This window comes from Pagrus major, chromosome 18 (assembly GCF_040436345.1).
Source record: "Pagrus major chromosome 18, Pma_NU_1.0".
NCBI lineage: Eukaryota > Metazoa > Chordata > Actinopteri > Spariformes > Sparidae > Pagrus > Pagrus major.
In genome coordinates this window covers 21,509,469-21,536,003 of record NC_133232.1, presented here as the reverse complement: position 1 = coordinate 21,536,003, position 26,535 = coordinate 21,509,469, and the positions used below count along the sequence as shown (strand labels likewise).

General features: G+C 42.4%; 2 protein-coding genes across 2 annotated transcripts; one reads left to right on the top strand and one right to left on the bottom strand.

The window, feature by feature from the left end:
* Nucleotides 1-2: 2 nt before the first annotated feature.
* On the bottom strand, nt 3-6,620 carry rufy1 (RUN and FYVE domain containing 1). The gene is made up of 17 exons (XM_073486647.1): nt 6,253-6,620; nt 5,744-5,923; nt 5,365-5,482; nt 5,165-5,266; nt 4,631-4,754; nt 4,468-4,529; nt 4,083-4,218; nt 3,796-3,897; nt 3,588-3,704; nt 3,277-3,444; nt 3,093-3,190; nt 2,880-2,999; nt 2,449-2,578; nt 2,004-2,098; nt 1,867-1,915; nt 1,690-1,767; nt 3-1,599 (listed from the first exon to the last, which is right to left on the bottom strand). Exons 1-17 carry the CDS (start codon nt 6,581-6,583, stop codon nt 1,456-1,458), a joined length of 2,154 nt encoding a protein of 717 aa, XP_073342748.1. The 5' UTR covers nt 6,584-6,620; the 3' UTR covers nt 3-1,455.
* A 1,805-nt stretch (nt 6,621-8,425) lies between these two features.
* Nucleotides 8,426-11,849, top strand: hbegfa (heparin-binding EGF-like growth factor a). The gene is made up of 6 exons (XM_073487308.1): nt 8,426-8,726; nt 9,445-9,693; nt 9,791-9,989; nt 10,083-10,238; nt 10,372-10,460; nt 10,580-11,849. The coding sequence occupies exons 1-5, from the start codon at nt 8,684-8,686 to the stop codon at nt 10,442-10,444; spliced, it is 720 nt and encodes a 239-aa protein (XP_073343409.1). The 5' UTR covers nt 8,426-8,683; the 3' UTR covers nt 10,445-10,460; nt 10,580-11,849.
* The last annotated feature ends 14,686 nt before the right edge of the window (nt 11,850-26,535 follow it).

Here is a 26,535-nt window from a genome sequence, read left to right as displayed (position 1 = left end):
CATTGCAAAAAGGGAGGCTTTATTCATTTATCAAATATCTAGATAAAAAATGTTTGGTCACCATTCCCAAATTAAGAAAATGGCTTTGTAGCAGTTAACACAATCCACAAAAACCCTGTTCGTATAATACATTCTAAAATAGTTAGATTTTTGTTAACATTCTACAGTCATTTACACAATATGTTTACATGTATCCAGCAGTGGGGCCATAGTTGTAAGTATTGTTACAGAATAGATCCATGAAAGGTTGAACAATATCAAAGTGAAGTACAAGTGAACTCTGAATTAGCTTGGTCCATCTGTTATCACCATGTAGGTTTAAATTTTGCAACATAATTAATGTTGCTCCAAGAACTTTCTGCAATCGACCAAAAACAACCAGGGAGACCAGGGTTTGTATCCACCATTGAACTAATTGTAATATGGACTTAGTGTTTGTAGGCTCAGTAGAATTATTGTCAGGGTTCTTGCACGGTGTAGGATTCAGTGGCATCTAGCAGTGATATACCCCTCATCTCATTCTCCCTTACAGTGGCTGCTAAAACTGCAACTGCAAAAGGCCCTCTCTAGTCAGTGTTTGGTTTGTCAATTCAGAGCTGCAGTGGAAACATGCTGGACTCCATGCAAGGATAGAAAAAGCTCATTCTCAGGCAACGTAAACATGATTCTTAGTTTCAGGTGATTATACACTAAGGAAAACATAATTCTGAATAATATCTACCCATAGATCCCCGAAATCCTTCACACCGGACTGTTATATTTTCAGCTTTCTGTTGCAGTTTGGCTAAGTTTATGCAACAAAAAACCTGGTCAGTTTTGGGGGAATAAATCATGGTGTGATTTGAAATAACACCTTTCACAATGTTAACCACATGTTAGGCTAACTTCTCCCATGTGGATATTTTCCCTGTTACAAATCTTTGATGTCACAAAACGTGATCGGTCAGTTGCAGTAATGGTCCTGGAGCAATATTGATTATGATGTAGGAACAACACAAACACGGTGACATCAGATCATGCAAACCAGCTACACAAATGATCAACAACAGCTGAAACCCAACATGAACTGTGGTAGGACCTGAACAAAATATACATCCATGGTTTGATTAGAATAATTACTCACCCTGAAATTCTCAGTTTATCAAGTGTCCAAAGAAATTTTGATCACATAAATATACTACACTCTATCAACCTCTATGCAAAGTCAAGTCTCCTTAACATACAGTCTGCATATTAGCTCATCCCATCAGTGTTAAAAGGTGGCCCCTTATTTAATACAGATGAACTAATGCTCCTGAATTTCAGGTAATAGTGGAAATGGAACACCAAATCACATTTCCATAAGATTTGATGACATTTTTCTGTCGACATAAGTAGTAACATGGTAGTTAAAATCATAGTGGATGAGTATGTGCAGTGTTAGAAAGCTCTTTGTAAAAACTTGAAGGTGTCGTGTCAGGAAGTCGTGGAGGAGCTTCTCTGCAGCAGGAGGGAGTGGCACATGTCGCACACCCGCACAGGCCGAGGGTACGAGGGTAAGGCCAGCTCGTTACTTGAACAACTGTTGCAGTAGATGTCTCCACAGTTTCTACAGTGGTGCTGCAACACAAACGCCGACAGCTTATTAACATAAGCTGTGAAGATACAATTTATAGAAATAAAAATTAAATGCAATAAACAGGAGCCTACCTTTCTGCGTGCAATAGAGAACTCCTTCAGGCATTGTTTGCAACTAGTGGCCTCATCATCCTTCAGCCAGGCGTGGCCCTGTCGGGAGAAACGAACGTACAACAGATCCTTTTTTAGTATTTTTTTCAAATTTTACATCATCAGTCATTCGCCATTCTTAACTCCTTCGCATTTTACCTTCAGAGCTTTGTTGACCTCCTTGAAGTCCTCCATCTTGAGTTTAGACCTTTGAGAAAGATTAAGGCAACACAAAAACCTTTAGGACATGAAATTGTACCCAGTAATACCAAAAAGATAACATCTATAGTACTGACTGGCTGAGATGAAGTCCCATCTCCTGTAGAGCCTGTTCCTGCTGCTCACATCTCTGCTGCAACTGCTGCTTCTCCTGCTTCAACTCCTGCAGCTCCTGCACCAACAATTAACAGGGAACAAGCACCATGACATCACAATACTGTACAGGTGCAATTACATGAATAATTTTGATATATTTACGGAAATATTGGAACACGAACCACTAAACTCCTGAAACAGTATTGGGATTTACCCCAGAGTTTAAATCACCCTGACAGCTGTCATAAAGAAGCACTCTTTAAGTTTTTATTTGCCTGTGTCTGGTAGTTATACATAACTCACTTCTGCAAATCAAATTGCACAGCACAGAATGACTTCAAATCATTTCAAAAGAAGAATGCACTTCCAGAGCTTACTGACTGCAACCCTGGTGTGTGTGTGTGTGTGTGTGTGTGTGTCACTGACCGTGTTCAGGCCCTGCAGTTGTTGCAGCTGTGTGCGGAGCTCGATGCTGTTGTCTTGTTCCCGCTGCAGAGACTTCTGCAGGCTTTGTCTCTCTTCCCTCTCAGTGCGCAGCTCGTTCTCCAAACCCAGCCTGAGGAGAGAAGAAACATGATAATTATTACAGACAATTTAAGTTTCTATGTGCGTAGGACATGTTGTAAATATTAGTTAAAATAAGAACTGTTACTTAAAATCAGATATATAATATATCCTACTAATATTAAAATTTGAATAGCTTTCTTTTTTAGATGCTGACATCAAATTAGTACTGACCGTATCGATTCTGATATAGATTTCTCAATTTATAGATATTTTATAGTGTAAATATTTGATCTTTGGTACACTTTGCTGTTATTGATGAGACCCAAGTGTCCAACTGTGATTGTCTTAACCTCAGTGTATCCAGGTCAGTAAGTTGTTTCTGCAAAGCATCCACTTTTCCCTCCAGCTCCATCTTCATATCTTTATCAGACTGGTCACTTTCTTTGCGCTCTCGCTCTGAGTTCTGTAGTCTGTGACGCACAAAAAAATAAAACAAGAAGAAGCATATTAATGTTAAGAAATACTGTATCATATTGACACACAGAAACATGCGCAACACATACCTCTCCTCTAGCTCCATCATGACTTTCTCCATTTCATCCATCTTCTGCTCCAGCTGCACAGCCTTCGCCTGCTTTTTCTCTGCTTCACGTTCCGAGTCCTGAAGGGCCACATAGGCTGTGTTAATGCGCCTTCTGTCTGAGTGGGCGTTCAAGAGGAAGAAAGGGTGTATTCAGGTGTGTCTACCTGAGCTTTGTGGAACATCTGCAGGTTAAGAGTCTTGACTTGGTCGAGCTGGAGTCGTAGGGCTGCCAGTGTGTCCTGTTTCTCATGCGTGTCCTTCTCCAGCAGCTTCATGGCCACCTCCATCTCCTGCTTCAGGCCCACCTGGAGCTCCAGCTCACGCTCCAGCTCCTGATATCATGCATTGCAAACATACAAAAGGCTTGAGTCAAAATCCGCTCATGCTTCTGTCTAACTTTGTGCCAACAATGGAGTATGAAGACTAATTTACTTCTTCACACTAATTCTGCTACTCAATCCTGTTGATACCTCACCTGGCGAATTCGCTTTTCCTCTTTGTATTGCGTCCAAACAACATTGTACATCTCATCCAGGCCCTGTCGAGTCTGTTTGTATGTCTCCAGCTCCACCTGACTGTCCTGTAGGGCTGCCTGGAAACACAAAAGTCATACAGTTTTTTTTTTGTTTTGTTATTTAGATTAGGAGTGGTTTAATTGCTGTTACTTGTAAATGCTTTCTGACCTCTTCCTTTTTCTGGCTGGACTGCAAAATTGAGTCATTCTCCTGTCTCAGCTGTTCCTGTTCCTCCCGCAGAGAATTGATTCTGTCTGTTGCTGCTGTCAGCTGAGGAAAAAAAAACCAAACACACACACTCATCAGTCAGCCGAAACACACCTAACGCACACGGATGCCATGTTGACTTTAGAGCGGAACGCCTTCCATTTAGATAGTTGACTGGAATAATAAAACAATGTCACACCGTCCTAGTACAAGCACAGTCACACAACAGTTCACACAGTGTGCCTGACCTCCTCTACAAGTTTGCTGTTGGTCTTCTCTAGAGAGTCCATCTTAGCCTGAAGGTCGGTGACGGTGCCACTGAGGTGGCGATTCAACTCCTCAATGTAGTGCTTCTGATCCAATATGGCTGTCATCTTGGAATCACTGACAAGAGAATAAAACAGGTAGGTTTTTTTTTCAATATGGCAGGTTATGGCGAGGACAGGGGATGTCCTTCACTGTACAGATTGTAAAGCCCACTGTGGCAATGAGATTGTGATTATTGGGATTAACAATAAATTTGATTTGTTTCGATTTGATGAGGGGTTACTAAAATACTAACTTACTAAAATAACTACAATAAGAACATAGAGCAGTTTAAACATGATGAAAAGCAGTCTAGCGCGTACTCACTCTTTTGGAGTCTCACTGTTAGCAGGGTCTTTCAGATAAAGGGAGAAGTCAATGACTCCCACCTACAAGAGGAAGAGAAAATGATCACTATGTATCCCGATTGACTCGTTTCTCATGAAGACAATAAGGTGCGACTATTCTGATGTGACCGGTCAGCACTCACCTGGGAATCAAGATCCTCCCCTTTAATACAGAGGTTAGCGTCAATTACATTGAGGCCCACCAGCAGGCCCCCCATCACGGCCCCCTCCTCCTCCATCATCAGTGCTCCAAAGTCATAAAACTCACTAGAGAGAGACAGACAGAGAGAGGATTGAAGAAGGGTACAAAGACAAAAAAAGAATACATTGCACATGTGAAAAATTAATTAATTGGATCATGGGAGTTGTTGTCTTTGATGTTAATCGACCACCATTCGCCGATGAAGATCTATCTGACGTGACTCAGGCAGATATATTCACAGCGAGGTAATGTATTAAAGTTTTATTCACATTGCGTTTAGTTCCACTCAACTTCCTTCCTCACTCACTGATTCTCTCCTGGAAGTTATGGCAACAGGCAACCAAATGAAATGCACCATTAACTTTGATAAAATTATGGCTTTCTCTGAAACATTTAAGATAATGTGAGTACACAACTCAACAAAATATGTAACACAGGTCTATTTTAAAGTCCACATAGCTTAATTGTTACTAACCTCAGGAGATCTTTGCGTTCCAGCAAAGCTTTCAGATAGTCGGCTACTGTCTTCTGCATGAGCGCTAAATGCAGCCAAGCCCGTGCTCTTCCCAAACCAGTCCTGAAAAGAGAATAAAAGAAAAAAAAACAGATGTCAAATGAATGTTCGGCATATCTTACATTATACATTTACTGGAAAATGTTTTTAGTATAGCATACTTAATGCCGGGCAGATCTCTGGCACTTGTGGCAATGTTGACAGACTCTGGACACAACTTCTCAACCAGTTCCAGAGGTCCCCATATGGACTTGTTCTGACCAATGAAGGTTTTCTTAGCTGAAAAAAGAAAACCAAGTAATTACTGTTAGTACTGGTTCTGACATGGGATCACTTTTAAGCAATACAATGAACTTGAGTCTCATCCTCAGTTTGTCAAATACTGAGGTTCTGAGTTTGTGGCTCAGGTCCATCGCCGACCCAAAGTGTCAGTATTTGACGACCTGGGGACGAAACTTAGCAATCTATCTTTCTCCAGAAAGTTAATTTGTTGCTATATACAAAGTCTGCTCAAAAGGACAGCATCATGGACTGTCTCACCTTTCAGCCCATGTTTGAGGCAATGCTCCAGGACAACAAAGAACTGCTGCAGGGGAGGGTACTCCGAGTCCAGCGTCCTGCCCAGACTCATGGAGGACTGGATCAATACTTTGATGCTCAGCTTCATCATGCTGAGGAGGTTGGATCGCTCTATTGACATGGGATCTTTGGGGGGCAGAACTGTACAGAATGTAAGGCAAAGAAAAAGCATTGAAATAAGATTAGTCAAGCGTAAGCAGGCCTGGGGAACATATCATGAAAGCTTATGTCGATTCAATGCAGATTCAACAGTAGATATAAACACTCAAAGAGAACAGTGAGGCCTTGTGCACGAACATCAACCCGTAAAATCAAGGTTTTACTCTTGAAGTCATGTGTAATGACAGCTGACAAGAAGCTAGGGGAAGTAGTTAGTGAGATGGACTTGAGGTGGCTGCAGTATTTTACAACTTAAATCAAATGAAGGGTGTAAGTTTCAGTGTCAAAGGTTAAGAGTTGTCACAGCCTACCTGGAAGCTTTTTTGAGGTGCTGTTGAGATCATTTTCAGGCTCCCTTTCCGCCGGGGAGCTCGCAGCGGACCCCTGCGAGGGGTTCCTCGGGGCAGCAGCGTAGCTCACCCCGCTGCTAATCGTCTCCGTGGCCTTCCGAGCCAGAGACAGGAGCGGAGCCGACCAGCTGTTCTCTGCCGCCGCCTGAGCAGTCTTCTCCGGCCGCTCCGGCCCGTCGCTGCCGCCGGACTCACTGTCGGTGGCGGGTTCTGAAACTTCAGGCTCGTCTCGCTGCAGTTCTGCTTCGCCATCCTCAACAGCTGTGTTTACTTCCCCTGCTTCGTCGGCCATGTTTGTCCCCCCTCCCCACCGCCCCGCGGATTCACGTGACCACACCGGAGCAATCACGCGCGCTGTGAGAACTTTATTCTTCTTCGTTGGATTTATTGAAGGTCACAGCGCCACCTACTGGAGACAGACATATCTCTGCTAAGACTGTTTCTTTTAACTAAATTATTATATATTTCTTCCCCAAGAAGACTTTCTAATGTAATGTTGTGTTTTGCTGTCTTCCGATAAGTTTATTTGCAGCCCTTCTTTGGTTAACTGCTTAATATAAGTTGAAAAAGAAAGAGTTGATGCACTTTTACCTAATCTTGACTCTAAACTCGGCACTTTTATCTCAGAAGGCATTACGACATGTCAAGCTGGCAAAAGTACAGGTGTAAATAATTGAATTAATGATAAGTGAATTCCTATTGTACCTACTGTGACAATTAAATGTTTTTAGGTGCAATCAGAGCAGCTATGGTGTAGTTCCTTTGTCTACCACGTGGTGGCGCAGTCAAGCTGCACATTATTTGCCCGTGGAAACTCTCATAAGATGCTTTTATTATTTCTAGGCCTTGAGAAATTAACCAGTTTGTTTTAGTCCTTGAAGTTATATATTTTTCTGTATTATTGGTTGTGTTAGCCTACCATTGTCCAATATCACTGTAATTATTTTACTTTAGATTTGTGTGAGTGATGCTTTGCACTATATATATATGTATATGTATATATATATATATATATATATATATATATGTACATATATTTGTGTGTGTGTGTGTGTGTGTGTGTGTGTGTGTGTGTGTGTGTGTGTGTGTCCATGCTTAAGCCACCAGACTCATCTGGATTATACAATACTGAATCCCTTGAGCCACAGTGTAGACTGCGAAGCTTAGAGAATGGGCAAGGACATGTAAAAAGGCGCGCATTTTACTACTACTATTAAGCATTTATTTATCGTATTAGTTATTCTTGGCTATATCTCTTTGTATTGTATTTTGTTTCTGACAACCTTAGTTTTTGTGTTTTATGTCTATCTATCTATCTATCTATCTATCTATCTATCTATCTATCTATCTATCTATCTATCTATCTATCTATCTAATCAAAGTGGGTCTCCAGGGGGTCCCCAGCACAAGTGGAATAATTGATTTTCACTTTAATTGGATCCATAAGTAACACAGAGATATAATGTATTAGATTTTGGCCATCTTTTTCATTGTTGGTAATACTTTTAAAGGGGCACTATGTAGTTTTGGAGAAGAATTTGAATATTATCGATAATAATGAGGTAATAATACAAAGGCAGACATATTTATATATATAGATATATTTAAAATAAGGTCCCCACAACACTGTTTGAAGCTAGAAAAGTGGCAAGGTCCGCCAAATATAAAAAACAGTATGGAATTTTGTTGTCCTTTAATGTCAGTTTGTTCATTCAGTTTATTCAGTCATGAAAACAAAGAGAGTTTGTTTATTTAGTTTGCTTCGGCATAAATAATTTTTAAAAAGTCAATGAAGATCTTTTCTCTTCTGATTAAAATCTTTAAGAAGAAGATGGGAGTAACAGTACTTCCACTGAAAACTTCCATTGAATGTACTACATGTAGGCAAAGAGTAAAAGTAGGCACATCTACTAAAATATTAACACCTGAGTAAATCCCTAGTGTCCCTGTGTACTGTAGCTGCATCACCAAAGTGATTAACAATCCATCAGTGCAGCCTATTGCTATGTGTTCAGCCCCACACTGTGCTGAGTGCGGCACAGTGCGGTGTCAGTGCAGTGAGCGGCAGCAGCGGGCTGGAGGCGTGGTGAAGCTCTGAGGAGCGCCATAAATACCGCCGTGCCTCTGTCCGGACGCTCTCTCACTGCGCTCCGCTCACACTCAAACATCTGATCCCTCTGAAGGCGCACCAAGAGGTCGCAAACAAGCGGAATTAATCCACAGAAAAACTTCGACAAAAAAAAGGGAAAAAAATAAAAAATAAAAAAAGAGAGAAAGAAAGAAGCGAAGGAATATTTAGCACCGGGACAAGAGGAAGGAATACAACTTTTTGATCCTCGTTTAATATTTTCAACTTTTTCTCTAAAAAGAAACCACTGGGAGTTGTGCCATCATGAGGATCTTCGGTGTTGTCCTCCTGCTTCTTCACGCCTTGGGTGAGTTTCATGCGCCCTCGTGTGCCCGTTTGTCCATTGAGTGAATCATTTTTGGACATTTCTGTGTCTACCTGTGCCACACTGTCTCCTCTGTCTTGGCTGTCTTCACCACTCAAGCATGGCCGGGCTCATAACACGTCTTGTAAACTTCATAACCTTTAAGGCAACGGTTTTCACGATGCCAGGCTATTCAGGAGCTAATGGGGTCATCTCTCTATTTTAGAGCATGCTTTATGTAACTGGATACATTTATTTTTAACTCATATTCTTGCCTGACATTAGCTAACTGTCTGTCCATGCATGTGTGTGTGTGTGTATGAGACACAGAAAGTATATGCCAACTTTGTTTGTCCCACACCCTACTATATTCCCCCTGCAGTCCCTCTGAGGGACGCTTTCTAGTTCTAGTTTTGGCTCAGGTTCCACTCTGCCAAAGTGCTCTGAAGCAAGGCAGTGATGGCTACCAACCCTTAAAGACCGTGCCCTGTATCTGAGCTTGTACATTTCCTAACAGGGATTGCACAGAAAGCCAAAAAACTCCTGTCTGGAGCCTCTTCCTGCACAACATGTTTCAACTTGCCCTCAGAGGTCCGGCCCACCTTGGCACACTAACCTGTGTTCACTGATTGTCCCCTAGAGGAAGACTTTCTGAGTTTTTTTTTTTTTTTTTTTTTAGAGGTCTATTCTAACATTTTAAACACTTTTCTGTCTCCTCCAGTGGTGTCCAGAATGGCGAGCGGCGCTGCAGTCGACAGGTATGAAAGCGACCGGCAGCGGCACAGAGCTGTTTTCAAGTTTTTGGACACGACCAAAGACAATAGGGCAGAGGAGGAGAGCAGGAGCATCACGGCGACAACGGCCGAGTACAGCCAGGAAGGCGCGGATGAGGATGAGTACTATGATGAGTACTACGAAGACGAGTACGAAGATGGCATGTCTGGAGACTATGAAATGGAACTGCCACAAGGTAAGGATCTCAGATGTGGCTTTTGTCTCACATTTCTCCACCCTGTTTTATCTTCTTAACAAAGACGGTTAAATGTGATTGTTTTTTTGTTCTTTAGTTGCCATGTCGAGCAAACCCAAAGACCCGTCCGCCATCTTGGAGGCTGAAAGCACTGAAGGAAAGAGAAGGAGAGGAAAGGGGAGAAAGAGGGGGAAAGGCAAGGGGAAGAAGAGGAACCCCTGCCTGAGGAAGTACAAGGATTTCTGCATTCACGGCACCTGTCAGTACCTGAGGGACCTCCACGCCCCATCCTGTGTGTAAGTATGAGCTCTGCATCTACCTGCACGTGACCTCACGCCACTGAATTATTAATGTGTAATTAACCGACTCCCCTTTTGTTCCGTGTGCAGGTGCCACCCAAGTTACTCAGGAGAAAGGTGTCAGTTCTTCACGCTGCCTTTGGAGAAGCCTCAGGAGGGCTACAACCGGACCACAGCTCTGGCCGTGGTGGCCGTGGTGCTGTCGTCCGTCTGCCTCGTCATCATAGGCCTTCTATTATTGCTCAGGTAAGGAAGGAAATGACTCATAGATTCACCCACAAACACACACCGACAACCATACACACACACAGAGATAAAGGGCTTAACTAGAAGCGTAGAAAATAGTCTGAACAAGCTCCTTTTGTTTTGTTTATTGCAGGTTTCACAAGCGGGGAGCGTATGATGTAGAGAATGAGGAGAAGGTCAAACTAGGGTTAGCGTCCAACCACTGAAGAGACAAAGAGAGAGGTGAGTAGTGAGGAGCAGGGCGACAGACACATACACTGACAAACATCTGCATTTTTTTCTCCTGTTTTTCAGATGAAATAAGGTTTTACTCATTTCCTCTTGTCTTTGTTTCGTGATAGGCAACGATGCGGAAATTCTACCTCAAAATAGAAAAAGAGAAGTGAACCGCGAAGGGAGGTCCTGGAGGAATCGTACATGAAGAAGGGAACAGAGGTTGTTGTCTAGCCTGACCCTCTGCTTAGACGTTCAGATAACACAAACGAACGGGCAGCTGAACATATTCCTGAAGGCCTCAGAAGAAGACGGCCCGCCTGAAACTGGAATACTAACGGTTCAGAGGATGGACTGGAGGTGTGACGAGCAACAGGTGATAAATTAGCGCGAAGGAAGAAGAAGAAGAAGAAGAAGAAGAGGGAACGTGTCTAGACTCTGTGCTGCTTCCTGACTGTGTGAAAAGAGGTCGTTTGAGACTGAACTGAACAAAATTTTTAACAACGAGAGCTCAACCTGGAATTTTTGTTTTCTTCTCAACAGACAGCATTTTGTATTTTCCTGCACAAGTCCATCTTTTTTTTGTTTTGTTTTGTGTACAGTAAAACGGTATATTTATAATTTTAATTTATTTATTTAAGCTAACTGTATTTATAGAGATTTTAACCACCTTCAGCAAGTTTTTAAAATAATGATGTTACAGTTGTTTTTATATTCCTTATCGGACAATATGATATTTATTTATGAAACGGAAAAGCAAACGATGCAGAAGCTCCTTGAGATATTATTATATGAAATGCATAAACATCTGATTTCTGGCTTTCATTTTTTTTTGGCACTTGGTAGATGATCAATAGCACTGTGATTAATAAATTGATCATTGATAAGACTCTTCAGGGTGGTTTCATTGACAGCAATGCTTTTCAGTTACACACATTCACACCTGGAGGCTGCCCAGTACAACCAGTGGGATCTGTCAGCCACTGTAGAAGCTGGGGGGCGGTTCAGGGCCTTGCTCAAAGGCACATCAGCAGTGGTGATGAGGTAGGGGCAAGCACTGCTCTTTGACCTCTACGGGCCACATAAGGCGTAGTTCTGTGCCTCAGTGTCAGTGTCTGTCATTAGGACACATTGCACTGTCTATTGATTAAAGGCAACGTAAAAACTGTGCACTCCATATTGTTAAGAAACTTTTAAAAGGGAAGTCAAATATCGAATGCACTGTAGATGAATCTGGTATGAATATGTTGTTGGAACTCAGATTCATGTTCAGCTGCAAGCAAAAAGAAATGTGAATTTAAGTGATCCACCCTTTCAAATCCTGTCCTGCAGTTTTGAAGTGATTTTTATTTATGTGATTTTTTTTTTCAGAGCAAAATAAAAAAAACAAAACAGAAACTTTGTCTCGTTTAACTTCTTTACGTCAACGTGCTGTCCTCTCAAGTTTACTTCACGTAAAAATCAGGAAACCCATTACCTCAGAACTGCCAAGTAAAATAGACAATTGAATTTAAGTTGTATGAGCTACAAAGGTTTAGCAGCTTAACTTATTGGTCTACTTGGTAATTTTAAGGTAATCGGTTTCCTCGCTTTTTCAAAGTAAATCACTTTGTCAGATTTTACAGAGTAGGAGTCTCAGATCAGACCAGTTAAGTAAGGTCAGGTTTATTTTTGTTCTTTGGTTCACTTCCTGAGTCCGGTCGACACATTAATGTGATATTTTTGAACAGCCCGTCTGGATAATGATAACACCAGTGTGTTCTTTTGGCCCATTCAGGAGCTGTAATTATAGTAAACATAATATTTTTATTTCCCCTGTCTCTGACGTGTGGGCCACCGCTTTAACCAAAGCACCTGTATCCTGGCCATTAGTGCTATTATGTTCAGAGCTCAAAAGGCAAATATTTTTAGTCAGAGCTGTGTAGATATGAGGAGAATAGTTTATTATGTTTAAATCTGGTTATCTGGATTGAACAAATGTTTGTGTTTTAAATCAACATGTTTGTCTTTGGACCAAAGAAAACATTATCAGTTTCACGCGTTGACGACAGCATCGTCATCTTGTCATAATGAGTGCGGTGAGGACTCACTCACCGCCGTGTGTACGTACTGAGCCACGGGGGCCAGATGTGCGGCGCACAGGCCAGAGAACACCTGATAATAAGCCGCAACACATCACGCCACAGCACCGCACACCATTACTCACACAGCCCAACAGATGTCACGTTCAAAGATACACACACCAAGCCCAACATCTGAGACCTCAACCAGCCCCTAAGGCTGCAGAGTTCAGAGAGACCACATACAGCAAATACTAGCAGGATGCAACAATGCTGTCATGTATGCCGCACGCAAGTTTAATGGGGGTAAGAGAAGTCAAAAAACCCAGCTGGACTCAAAGGCAGGCAGAGACCCAGCCAAATGTTAGTCACCCCTTGAAGTCACCTCCTACACGGATGTTGTTACACCGACACTGTGTGAGTGAGTGTGTGTGTGTGTGTGGGAATGTGGTAGGGCAATGCCGTGGTGCTCAGTCTGTGTGGGTTACAGGGGTTAACCGAACCATTACAAGCAAAAATCCACAGCAAAACATGAGTGTTTACATGTTTGCTATGGGCTCATTTTCAACATGTTTGTGGGTTTGATTCCCAAACTTTCTATATATACTAAATACACAAGATACTGTTGGGCTCACTGTAGTTGAAGACAGATGTTCAGCTGAAGGGTGTGGTACCTGATTCAGGAACTCCTCATACCATGTTGAGTAACTGAACAACAGCACTTCAGCATTTAACTTTCTCAACACATATTTGTATCTGCTCAGTCTGTGATTTTTGTAGATTAACTCACAGCATGGCAAATGTGTGGAGTCGAATTCTAGATACTTTGTCGATGAAGGGGCCATTTGAGGCAAGCATCGCCCCAAGCATCCCTAACCCTTTCCCTGAAGTTTACATCGTGAAAGCAGTGGCTGTACAATGATGGATAATATTTATTGAGTGTTGAAACCCCTGCTAAATGATTTGTTTCACTATCACAATTTGATCAATTCGGTCTGATAACATTTGGAAAGTCAAGAGTAAGTAGAAGGCTAAACCAGAAGCCTGTTGCTCGGCTGCCTCCAGCACTATATCTAGATCACATTATATGTTCGTGGCACTGTCAGAGATTTTGGTGTGTTATGCCGATAGCAGCTAGCTTAGCCTCAAGGTTCTAGCCTCAAGCAGGGATGGGAGTTTATTTATGAGGGTTTATTTGAAAAAGACTGGTTGTCTCAAAGCTGAAAACAGACTGGTTTTTATATTATGAAATGTCGATATTTTACAGATATCTGGTGACAGGGGGACAGCGACAATATGCTGACGACTATGGTTTCTAAGTTATAAATAAATACAGCTCATTTTAAATTCTGTGCCACACGATTTCACATGTTGCATGTGTGAATGTGTACACTATTTGCAAAAGCACACATGTGTGCGTGTGTTTGCATGTGTGACAGGGGCTAGTCATTTACAGTAGTGGAGCCACCTAATCCCGGCCTCTCAATGTCAAGTAGCAGAGCACACAGAAATAGTGCCGTGCAGTCATGCTCACATAGCTGCTATTCCCGGGGCTGATGGCCACCAAAGAGCCAGAATGCTGAGAGAGAAGGGAGTTCGCTGCGTTCTGTTTCTCAGTGGCCTGGTGGACCACAGCCAGGAAATAACGTCCGGCATGGTGGTGGCCCATCATCAGGCACCAGCGCCTGCTGCACCACTCCTGAATTTTCCTTGTAGGGTCACAGTATGAATCTCTGCATGGTGCTTGTCCTCGACTTCTGAGGGTTCTTGAATGTTCCTAGAGAGACTCAGGGAGGATATTTCCACAGCTCAGAAGGCATTTCCTTTCAGGTTGGCCAAAATTCTGTAGAAGTGGCAGAATTCATTGTGTGGGAATTGACGGTGTACCAAGATCGCTATTGTCTTTGATACATTTTTGGCAGGAGTTGTTTACTTCAAGGCGTGCTCACTGAAACTCATTTTAGGTGCTTTTGTCTGTGACATAAAATACTTTAAGACTTGGACTCTAGACTTTGAAAAAAAACAGATTTTTTGGGGGGTAATAACATTTCAAAGATATAATTTTTAGGAAATAAAGTGAACATTTTCTGTCTGATGGAATAACCGACTTCATCTCTTTTCAGTAGAATCACTTACTTTGCTCGTTATAGATGCTGAATCATTGTAGCATATGGGTGTGCTGATGATGAAGTATTAGTAGACACCTAATATTTCTTTGGAAAGCTTTCATGGCAAGATCTTAATCCATTTACAAAGCAAGCCACTCTGTAGTCTTGACACATTGACAAATACACTTAAGTAATCAGATGCTGTAGTGGTTGCATTGGATTGAATCAGAGTGTGGAGTTTGTTGTGAAAGGTGCTTCCTGCCCTGCTGAGGAGCAACAATGGGTAGTTTCCACTCTGATATGGAAGTGCGCACGCCAGCAGTTGGAAATATAATCATTCTCTGACCGGATATCATCAACAGGAACACATTAATACCTGATGTTAATGAGTGTGTCAGTTATAGATGTTAAACTGTACAATTTCCCTCTTAGGGCAAAATAAAATGTGTTTGCATCATGCGATCCCCACCAGCCCAGCCTCAGCGTGCCACTCAGGCCTGATTGATGAGGTGATAACAGCGGCACTGCCATTGTCGCATGACAAAAAGAGTCTGCGGTGGATCAGTGTGTTAAACATGGTCTATATCGTCCTGTTTACATGGTGAGGACAGCCAGAGGGGAGGAGGGCGGGGAGGATGACAGGAATGAAGAGAAGGAGTGAGGGATAAGGTCGACACAGTAACATGAGACGGAGAGCGAGAGATGAAGAGAGAATAAAGGAGAATGGGTCAAGGTGAGAACTTCTACTTGGAGGGTGCTGACTTGTCTTCACGTGGGTGTGGATAAAAAAGATTAAGGAGTTAGAGGAGCGGCGTCACTGCCCATCATAGCTCTCACTCTTCCTTCTCCGGTCTTTAACTTTGATTCACCCTTCAGTTCCTGTGAGCTACCGTCTTGATTCTTTATTCCTGTCCTCCTTACATCCCTATCTCCTCCTCCACTTCCTCATCCTTTTCCTGTCTCCTTTTTCTTCCTCCTCCTTATAGCCATAAAACTGAAGAGTGCTCAGAGGCAGTTAATGCAAAGGCAGCCACATAGGTCCCTGCGGCCTACAAAAGGCAAAAATATTTTGTGATGAAAGCTCATTTTTCATTAATTTAGAGGATATTTATTTGCAGACCAACACCCCTCATTAGTTAGATTAAAAGACTGGTCATTCTTGAGTCATGCCCTCCACTACTTCATCAAGCTTAGCTTTTTCTCTTAACCTCAAACATTTTATTTTTGTTTTACCACTGCACCAAAAGCTACAAGGGAAATAAAATGTTGCTGCTAAGTAACACCACACTGTAACACTGTACATGTGGTACTTTTTTTGTAGCATAAAGGTATTACAACTTCCATATTGTTGTGCAAACATACATACATCATACGTATTTGTTGAATGACAAATAAATGAATCTTGAACCTTGAGTCAAAACACTTCCCCTAAAGTTGACACATTAAATCTTATTTGTTTAACTTTGGAGTGAGCCAGACTTGCTGTTTCTTTATAGATCCAGGTTTTATGCTAAGCTAAGCTAAGCTAATGAACTCCCGACTCTAGCACCGTAAAGCACACAATAAAGTGTTATTGATCTCCTCTTCTAAGTCTTAGCAAAAACGCTACTATTACTTTCAACTTGCAATGTGGAAGAATTGGCCACACATGCTTTTGAATGATTTCAACCGAAAATCTATCTACATATTGCACCTTTAAAGTTACAGTAAATTCCTGAAGATTTAACATTTGACAATGTCTGTGGTTGCTGACTGTCACAGCGTTTTAATGATGCAGGAATTCACTTCAAAATGGCAAATGATAAAAATCCAAATAAAGAAGACAGACAGTGTTTAGATTTAATATTGTCTACCGTTTCACGTCTTGTATGTGCATTCACTGTAATTTGCTTCTGTGTGGGTGAGTAATTTGAATCCTGTGCTGTCAAGGCAGGCTCTGCCAGTGACAAAAACAATGTAAATACACTAAATGCCCATTGCTGAAAATATTCTAGCTGTATCACAAATGCTGTTTCATACCTCAATGCTAAGATTTGATTAAAAAATGGTCAGGTTCACTCTTTGTTTATAGGAAATTAAGTTGAGTCTGCCTCTGCTCCTCACTGCTGCTTTATATGTTAGCAGTGTTGAAAAGCAGCTCAGCTTAGTCCAATTGCGTCTGATGCCAGCAGGAGTTGGGCAGGGATACCAGCAGATTCCCCTCTGCTGATGTCACCCTGCTGGACAGACACTTGTTATGTATCATGGTCACACTATTAAATTCTCACTGAGGTCTATTTAGGCCCCAAGGAGGCTGATGGTGGCATCGCATTACTTACTGGGTAAGAGGAGAAGAGAGAGATTAGAGACAGAGAGCGACTGGGGTTGGGTTAAGAGGCGAGTGGAGAGAAAGCAAGGGAAGAAACTGGATGTAATTGAGCGACCATTCCCCTAATTACCATCAACACGACCACACACACACACACACATACATAAACCTAAAAAAATGAACTAACAACAGCATGCCGGCAAACAGACAGGAAGACGGGATGACTGCATGCTTGACTCATCTGTTTTCTTTACCCCTTAGAGTATGCCCTGCAGTTCTCTGAAATGAAAAAAAAACCTCCTCCCATATCCGCCCGTGTGTGTGTGTGTGTGTGTGGAAGTAGGGACTAATGGTGGTTTTAGAGGATCAACCCAACGCGTGCTGGCCAGTTGAGCTGGCTGACACCACAGCTTATGACAAAGGAGAGGCGGACGGATGTCAGAGCAGACGGCAGCAGGCTCTCGTTACCGCAAGGAGTGGGCTCAAGGCATTCTTCTTCACTGTGTTTCCTTTGTGGTCGGCTGCTGTTGAAACTGAATGAACACCTCACCCCCCTCGCCCCCCCACCACCAATACACACCCCCAAGGCAAACACTTTAAGCAATCTTTATTGTTTCAGTTTGATGTTGGAAGGATTGTTTTGAAAGAGTGGAGGGATTTCCCATGTGGAAAAATACCCTGATGTGCCTGATGTGAAAGATATGAGTATTTGACAGACGCAATACAGAAACGGTCCTTCTGTCACTCCGAAGAGAGATCCAGCAACACTGCCGCAATGAAGGGCCGCCATCATGCCAGCTTCTTTTGTACACTGAACCAAACAATCAGTGGAGAATTTAAGAATGCAAGCAGGCGTGATGGTCCTGACATGTTACACAACAGCGTCGGCGTCTAGTTTGCCGTGTAACATGCGCAAAATTGCTTTCTAAACAAAACCAATGTGGGGTTTACTGAGTGCTTTGCTTTTGCTAGCTGTTGACATTCCGTGACCGCAAGCAATTTGCTGTGTATCGAATGCAGCATGATGCAAACAATGGCAGATTCGTGCAAGCAATGTGTTTGTGCAATAAGACGTACTGGGGGAGAAATTAAAGAAAAGCAGAAAGCACTTCAATGTTCAAACAGCTTCCGACTATTGCTGGCTGTTGGGTGTGTTGTTCTTAAAATGAGCTGTGATCTTAAGTCGATGGCACAGATAGTAAGATAAGATGTGCCTACGTAGGCGGGTTCACAATGCGCAACACTCTGTTTTAATGATTAGAGAGGCTGCTTTCAGTCATTTTAAATGTTTCCATTTGTACAGTAAGGTCACTGCAGCAAATATCGTTGCACATTTAAGCAGCAAAACTAAAAGCTGTAGTTATAAACTTGACAGGACAGAGGAAACTCTCCAGGGGAAACAAAATCAAACTTTTAGCTTCTGAAATAAATATTTTTTTAGACAGGTCTTATGGAGCTCAGGATTTATCAGGAGGACGGCTGCTTCACTCTAAATAGTTTTACTGTAGGCTACAAATCTGAACTGTGTGTGAGCTTTTTATGTGTATAAGAACAGAGAACATTTATTAACATTAGATCCTGAACGTTCCTGTCAGGAGATTTAAATAATCAGTGAAGTTTAGCAGCTCGGACGTAATGCGCATACTGGCTGTCTTAATAATGGAGAGAGTCACTTTCTTCGTTTCTGCTTCTAAGAGGATCACTGCAGCTAATGTAAATGATATTTTCCTCCTTAAAGATGTATTCCACCTGCATCCCACCGCTTTAAATCAGAATCATCATTTTTATGACCTGTCCTACCTGTTCCCCTCATCTGGGAACCATGACCGTCTGTCGCAAAATGTATGCCAATCTATTCAATGGTTGTTGAGATACCTCAGTCTAGACCAAAGCGGGGGACCAACGGAGCCACGCTGCTAGTGTTTGAATATGTTAGACTGTCTTTATGTATTGCCCTTTGATAGACTGGCAAGGTGTTCAGGGTGTTACCCTGCCTTCTGCTCAATGTATGATGGAACACCCATAATCAAGGACTGGAAAATTTAAAGCAAATAAAGGAATGATTTTCCCTCTTTTGAATTTCTTCATTCATCTGCCTTCATCCCTCTGACTCCCCAACAAATTTACATCCCACCCCGTGAGGCCGCCTAAGCAGCCCACAGGCTATTAGTGGGGTCCGTGACCTCAGTGAGACTTTCCCCTCTGCTGCTCTCATCTGTCCATCCACCCACTGTTACACTCTGTGTGTTCCCTCTCTCCTGCCACAGCCTCGAGACAGTGTGGGAGCTGTTCAGAGAGCAGGAATGCAGAGGGAGCGCTCAGAGCTCAGCTGCTGGAGGAGAGAAGAGGGAGGAGAGGAAGGCAGGAGAGGGGGATTTTTCCTTGGATGAGGTCATGGATGATGGCTTCTCTCACAGCGAGAGCTGAGCTCGTGGCAGACGCGCCCCTGACCTCCCTCTGCCAGCACACACACACATATACACACACACGCGCGCACACACACACACGCACACAGAGGGAGAAAGGGCTGAACCCATGGAAGCACTTGGTTGGCAGAGAGATGACATCTAGTTTTCATCTCTGCCCATTACACCACAGCTAATCTCCCAGTCCAGATTGCTCCGTCTTTATCAACACACCACACACGACCACCAGCTTTGCACATGGCCGTAGAGTCAGGCCCCAACGGGCCACTTTAGGGGAGTCAGCCATGTGAAAAGCCTTGCTAAAATTTCCCCCATTACTAGTTGAGAGATTGAGTGATTAGTAACACGCTACGATTAGCGTGCTCAGCACACACATGCACCGACACAGCTGATTCAACAGCAATATTGTCTCATCTTGAGGAGTGATCTGATTCTGTGTAACTGATTGGGTGAGGAGGAGGTCCCGGTTAGTAGCAACTGTCGAGACGGCAGGATGATGGTGGTTATTATTGTGATTACTCAGCCCGTTTTCCTCCCCATGTGTGAGTCACGGAGACCGACGCTCTGAGGCTTTGTGCCTCAGTGTGAAAAATATCACTCCTTCCCCAAGCCCCCTTCCCCAGCGTGGATTTCGGGAATTTGACATAACACCAAAGCTTTGTCGGGGGACAATAGGGCCCCCATCTGAATGTGACACATCCCTGTGGGAGCAGTTGTTTTTATACATCCTCTGATCCTCTCCCTGTGAACTGGATTAGTTGGAGTCACTCTTACAACCCAGCCCAAACTGTCACAGGCGCAGTGTGTTGAGCACTTGGAAGGTTGACTACGGTATAACTGAGCACTACATTTGACACTAGTGTCAAAAATCTAAGAGCCATGACACATCAAGCTAACAGTGGACTGTGAGGTGTTTGGCTGTAGTTGAGTGTTTGTTTTTGCACTGTGTTTGGCACTCTTCCCTTGTCTGTTATCGACTGAAGTTTGGACATCTGCAGCCAAAGGTGTTCTCCAGGTGAAAACTCAAGACCTGCTGTGTTCATTTCCTATGTGATGCAAATGAATCATATCTCAGGGCATTGTGGACACACTTTTTAAGTGTTTTTATCACATATGTCTTGTGCTATACGTCACCTATACACCAGTATGTGCCCAACAATGCAAAAAGTCGTTTTGTAGGTTCTTAAATGTATTTTAGAGTTCATATTTTTTATGAAAACAATTAGGCATAAGGTTTACCATCTTCACCGACTTAGTTTATCATACTAGCATGTTAACATGTTCTAATTAGTGCTTAACACAAAGTAGAGCCAAGTTGTATATTTTATACATTGTTTATTTGTTCCAATTGGCTAATATGGGCTAGATAGAGCAACAATTTAGAGCAACAAGTTTTCTATCAGGCATATTCTCAATTGGTTTTACAAGACAATTCACAGATTAACAATGGCATGACAATGGTTGGGTATGTTCTCTGTCTTTCTGTTTGTTTTTTATTCTTTATCCCAAATACAGACCACTGACCAGTTATTTCCTGCCTCACATCTTCTGTTGAAGTGCAACTTTAACAGAAGATGTGCGGCGGAGAGGCATCAGAGGGCAACACAAAGCATTTGATAGGTCAGCCTTTGTTGCGTCGGTTCTTTGAGGTTGGCTTGTTCGTCAGTGAAATTTAACCCTTGAAATCTCTCTGAGGGTTGTGTGTCAGTTGTTCAGCAAGGTTTAAATGAATACTTTCTTTTACAAAGGCTGTGAAACCGATTGGTGTCTGTGGGATTGTTTGAGATAACTAGAACAGATAGGGGCATTCAGGTTTTCCTTGAAACCACGCAGATTGTGTTTGTTTATTTTGCTATTTTTGTATCTGACTTTCTGAACTGTCAACGCTGGAATTCAATCGCAGTCGTCCCCACCTGTTTTCATGTTCTCTTTATCTCTCTCTCTCTTAGCTGCCGCCCCATAAGGCCTCAGTTCTCTTTTCTAAGACAGTGGTGTGATTGTTCGAGACTGCAGGTGCGTTTGCAGCTGTGGGAGTTCCTCCACGCTAATAACAGACTCCTCACTGACATCTTCATTGTCACTGAATTCCCGTCCCTCCTCAAACACTCCCTCTATATCTCTGTATTGTTTTTTCTTTATGACCTAACATTCAGGTCAGGAGCTGCTGAGCGATTATATCTCAGCGCTTTGGGAGCCTGAGAAGGAAATGATTTTGGTAAACCACGCAGCCGCACTGTGACCGACCACAACATCCTCCTGCTTCTGTGCTCATTAACAGCACCTTTTTCCTCTCTCTTCCTCTTCCGACCTACGTCCCTCCCAGTGGGGTATCACCTCGCCCCCTCGTCCACCAACAGAGACCCCACATCAAAGTGACTACATGGCCTGCCAGGAAGTTACATCACCACACCACAAGTCTTTGTTTGAGAGGCTTGGATCACTGAGGACTCACTTCATTGCCTGCTGGGCTCCAGTGGTTGTTGTGAAGTGAGTAGGTACTGGCTACTGTCCAGGACTGACATTCCTTGTCACTCCTGTGTGTGAGTGTGTATGTAGGATCTCATTATAGCACCTTATATAGAGAAAACAGCCCGGGTAAACCAGCGGTAGAGCATCCGCTGAACTTAGTAATGATGGATGGTTTTTTTTCGGCCTAATATGACCACTGAATCGAACACCATTCTCGAGAGTCAATACCAGTCTTTGCCGTCCATCTCTATAGTTACTGAAAGCGATGCCAAGCAGGGAAAACAACATCATAAAAGAAAATTGCTGTTGCGTTTTACAGTCATTATTGGATTCTATAGCTGGGTGGGTGGAAGTAATTGAATGCACATGTTTCTCTTTGTGTGACTGAAAGAAATGTTTTGTGCGCTCATGTGTCACAGTAGGATTACAGTAGACAGTTACGATGAGGTTAGAGCTTTCCTGGTCAAGGTTAGTCAGCCGTCTTTGGGAGCCCCAATAGTGTCTGTCTCTTATCATTTTCTATTTGTGAAACCTTGGAGGTTATGTTTTCTTTGTCCCACTTTTTTGCCTTCATCATTTTCCTTCATCATTATCTCAGCATAGGACTCAGAGCAGCAACATTTCCCTAAATACAACACATTGCAGAGCAGACTTAGACAGATATTATTTTTAAGACGTGTTATATCTTTTTATCGACTCCAGAGTCAGTGAAGAATAATTTTTATGTGACCATTTAAATGTATTTAAAGCTGTGCCAATCAATATTTTTAGATAAGCAATGGATCAAATGACAATATCCACCAGCTACGGGCTTACTGGACCTTCATCGCCACGTGGTTAAAGGAGCAATTTGTAAGACAAACATCTGAGATCATGTCAAAGATGTAATTTGTATTGTGTTGCAGCCAGAGATGTCTGTTGAAGTTAGCATGCTAACCAGCTAGCCCTGGCCTGTCTCATAATACCACTTTGTACCCACAAGAGGCGATTGTCCGATAGCCCCTGTAGTTTCAGCTGGCAGATAAATTTTAATCAAAAGAGAAAGATCTTCACTAACTGATTTTTTTATGCCTGAACATGACCTGAAAGGACAACACAATTTCATGCTGTTTTACTTTGTTTATATTTGGCGGACCCTGCCACCTTTCTAGCTTCAAACAGTGTTCTGGGGACCTTATTTTCCTCTGAGAACAGCTTGTTTATTCAGTTATGGAAAGAAAAAAAATTCTCAGTTTGTATTATTACCTCATTAATATTGTAAACATTGAAATTTTGAGTTTGAATTTCTTCTCCAAAACTACATAGTGCGCCTTTAAAAGCAATATTCATGATCCAAAAGTAAACAAAAGCATACGTAGCTCACAAAAATCCGAACACCAGTTTGGAACCTGCGTCTCTTTAAAGTTGATTGACAGGTCTAACACAGGGGTTAGCACCAGACAACAATTGAACTAAGTCTTATGATGCTGTTCAAAGTTTGTTAAAGCCAGTATTGTTTAGAAATTATTAATGTGAGCCTGCATAAAATATGTAGTCAAAAATGATTGAGTCTTTACAGTAAACACCCTACGAATGATCTTTAACTCACAACCTCTAGTACGGCTTGGCCTTAAAGCCGCCACAGGAATTTTATTTTTGTTTTTCTGACATTTATCTCACCCCTCCCTCACACTCGCCCTGCACATTTTTCCTTTTTGCCCTCTCTGACAGTTTTCCATTCTCTTATCTCGATATCAAGTTTGCTTCACAGCTGGTAAAAATAACCTTTCTGTCAAGACCATTGTGTCTATTTATGTCACAGTAAACACTGCTGCACTGTTGTCTCACTTGCCCGTTCCAATTGGTGAAAATATATATATTTGCTTCTTCTTCCTGGTTCTTTCTTAACACTGTTGTAATCTAAACCCTACATATTGTTGTCTATAGTCTGTCAGTGGGGCTACACGTGCATGTGTGTGTTTATTGTGTGAACGGGTGGATCCTCAGGCCAGGGGAGATACGCTGTCTGCACTTGGACAGGCTCTTCCTCTTGGCTGATTACTGCACAGTCATAAGCACCACAGACGGAAACACAGACAGGCACACAGCCACCAACACACACACACACACACACACACACACACACACACTGACGACACACTGCTGACCTTACACACCCAAGAAAAAGGCCGGTCTTGCATCAACACAAAGATTGTTCTTTGTTTTCCTTTCTTCTTTTCCAGTACCCTGTTCCTTACCAACATAGCTGCGTTTTCTTCCATGTCTGTCTGTCTGTAGTGCTATTTCAAGAGGCTTTCTTTGGAGGTGGGTGTTAGTATCCTAAAGTAACTGCAAACACACTAAGAATACCAAATTATAAATGACCTAAAAATAAACAAAAGAGGGAACTGGGGGAAGAAGAGGATGTGGAGGGATAGAAACTAATGTCTGAACATTTAGTTTGTGTTTACGCCTTAGTGTCACAGCTGTCGTCTGCCTTTATATTTCCAGAAACACACACACAAACAGGCACACACAGTGTGCTAAATCCTGACTAAATGCTTTTGCACAATTTAGTCAGAAGTTGCTGACAAAATGTTAGAAACCTTTTGCATGACAACGGATTGGTTACTCATGTTCTTATTCATTTTCAATCATGATTTGTGGCTTTTCTCTGGAAGTCGAAACTGTTGTAGAGGTAGATAGACAATGACTTTTTGCTGACGCTCAGCTGATCCAGGTTCTTTCACACGCTGCTCTACAGCTATACAGCTTTTCCAGTGTATAACTCAGGATGTCACAACTGTGTCACTCAATCTGTGGTAATAGTGAGGCTCTTTCTTCATCGTTGTTCAGTGTTTTCATCACCGGAGTTCAATGGCAACAAAAACATACTTTACAGCTAACGTGTAAAATCTGAGCTTTCCAATTTTTCCCCCACCCCTTGTTTTAGAGTGCCCTCGAAATCTCCCTCTATGATTTTGGGCAACACTTTAAGACCCTCATACATCATCAGTTGTTGTCAGTGGTGTTTATGTACACAGATGTGACTGGAAATTTCCAAAATGTTGTCTTCAGCTGTAGTGATTTCTCTTGCATTATCGTGGCGATCCTGAATTTATCACAATGCATTTTCCAACTTATCTGATGGAGACAGAAAAGCATGGATGCTCGCATTTCATTCACAACTTCACGCTATAAATCAAATGAAAAAGAGCACGGCTTCATTACCTGGCCCCTGGCAGTGCTTTATGGGCTAACGTTAGCAACCCATGCTCCTACCCTATTGATATTAGAGGAGCAGTACCAACAGCATCAACTTTGCTGCTGGACCTAAGTTACATTTCGGGTGTCATACTGTATGACATTAAAGACGGAGATGAAACATTGTATCAATTAGCAATAACAATGTACTGCAAACATGCGTGCCCACATGCAAACCAATCATGTCATTGGAAACTGATGTTTCTCAAGATTTGAATGCCTGTGTGTGTCTATGGCTGTGGAAACTGCGCAGCTGTCTGTCAATTATGATTTGCTTGTAGTCCAATGATCAACCCCCGGACCAGTAACTTCCTCTTCCACCTCCTTCAAGAACACTTCAGCAGTCAGATAACCCCAGTATTTATTCAGGCCAGGGGCCAGCTACTATAAAAGTTTTCTTTTTTCACACAGCCTTACTCAGTCATACACAATATTCGTAGTGAACAGTGTGCAGAGGAGAAGGCAGGGAGTAATTTAAGAGCTCTAAGTGCAGATTGTGCTACTTTAATTTTGAACCTGTCCCAGAATGGATACGCATGCTATACTTTTGGAAACATGGAGATGGAAAGGCTTTACATAATATTGGCCAGAGCTCAGACCCTCAGTGATTAGAGACTGAGAGAAAGTGGTTGGCTGTCCAGTTGTTACTATTGTTGTTGGCAGAGCAGATGTAGGGAAAAAGTCATTACTGCTAGTTGCTGGTTAATCAGTTGCTACTTATTGTCCCTGAAGCCCTGTTTGTTGCAGTTTGTGGGCTTTACTGGGTCACAAAAAGTCCAGTGTCGTCTGCATGTAACACTTTTTGTTTTTCCCCTTTGGTATCATGAGATCACAATGTGACCAAAAGCCGTTTTGTAAATATTCAGACATGCACTGATTATGCATCCTGGTGTGATGAGATGATAAAGTGAAAGACACGTGGTGGTCAGTACATTCTCACCACATGACACACCAGTTACTGTATCACGCATACATGGGACATCATTACTCCTCAGCATAGTCTGCAATGCTAGTTTGAACCTACTGGAGACTAATTTCACAAAAAGGTTTCTCAGTTTGGTCCTTCGTCAGTCCTCAAACGATAATTGGGATCCTGAGTCACTGTACAGACAGAACACAAACACACATGCTCACACACCTGCAGTCACACTGTAAAAACACATTAAAGTCACTGATTGAATGTGTCACAGACTTTTTATTCTTCAGAAAAAATGACAGATGGGAACGTAGGAGGTAATACGAACCACTTCCTTACTTCATTTGAACCATTGTGGTTACATTCGTATCATTACTTCCCTCGTACAATGACGACACACACTCCAAATGTGGTTTTCTCTTTAATACACTTGTGTGAATGCCTCAGTCAGAAAGTCCCAGCGCCCCATTAGACACCTACAGTATGCCACAGCACCTTTTTCTCACTCTTTCTCCCTCCTTCTATGAACTCTGTTGTGTCCGTGTGGGCGCACC

What these genes read in the sequence shown, in the direction of transcription:
- rufy1 (XM_073486647.1), bottom strand. Translation starts at nt 6,583, where the DNA reads ATGGCCGACGAAGCAGGGGAAGTAAACACAGCTGTTGAGGATGGCGAA. An exon ending in AGAGATCTGCCCGGCATTAA is followed by an intron (nt 5,267 to 5,364) that starts GTATGCTATACT and finishes TTCTCTTTTCAG; the next exon opens with GACTGGTTTGGGAAGAGCAC. An exon ending in ACTGACCTGGATACACTGAG is followed by an intron (nt 2,579 to 2,879) that starts GTTAAGACAATC and finishes TTCTCTCCTCAG; the next exon opens with GCTGGGTTTGGAGAACGAGC.
- hbegfa (XM_073487308.1), top strand. Translation starts at nt 8,684, where the DNA reads ATGAGGATCTTCGGTGTTGTCCTCCTGCTTCTTCACGCCTTGG. An exon ending in CCTGCTTCTTCACGCCTTGG is followed by an intron (nt 8,727 to 9,444) that starts GTGAGTTTCATG and finishes TGTCTCCTCCAG; the next exon opens with TGGTGTCCAGAATGGCGAGC. An exon ending in GGCCTTCTATTATTGCTCAG is followed by an intron (nt 10,239 to 10,371) that starts GTAAGGAAGGAA and finishes TGTTTATTGCAG; the next exon opens with GTTTCACAAGCGGGGAGCGT.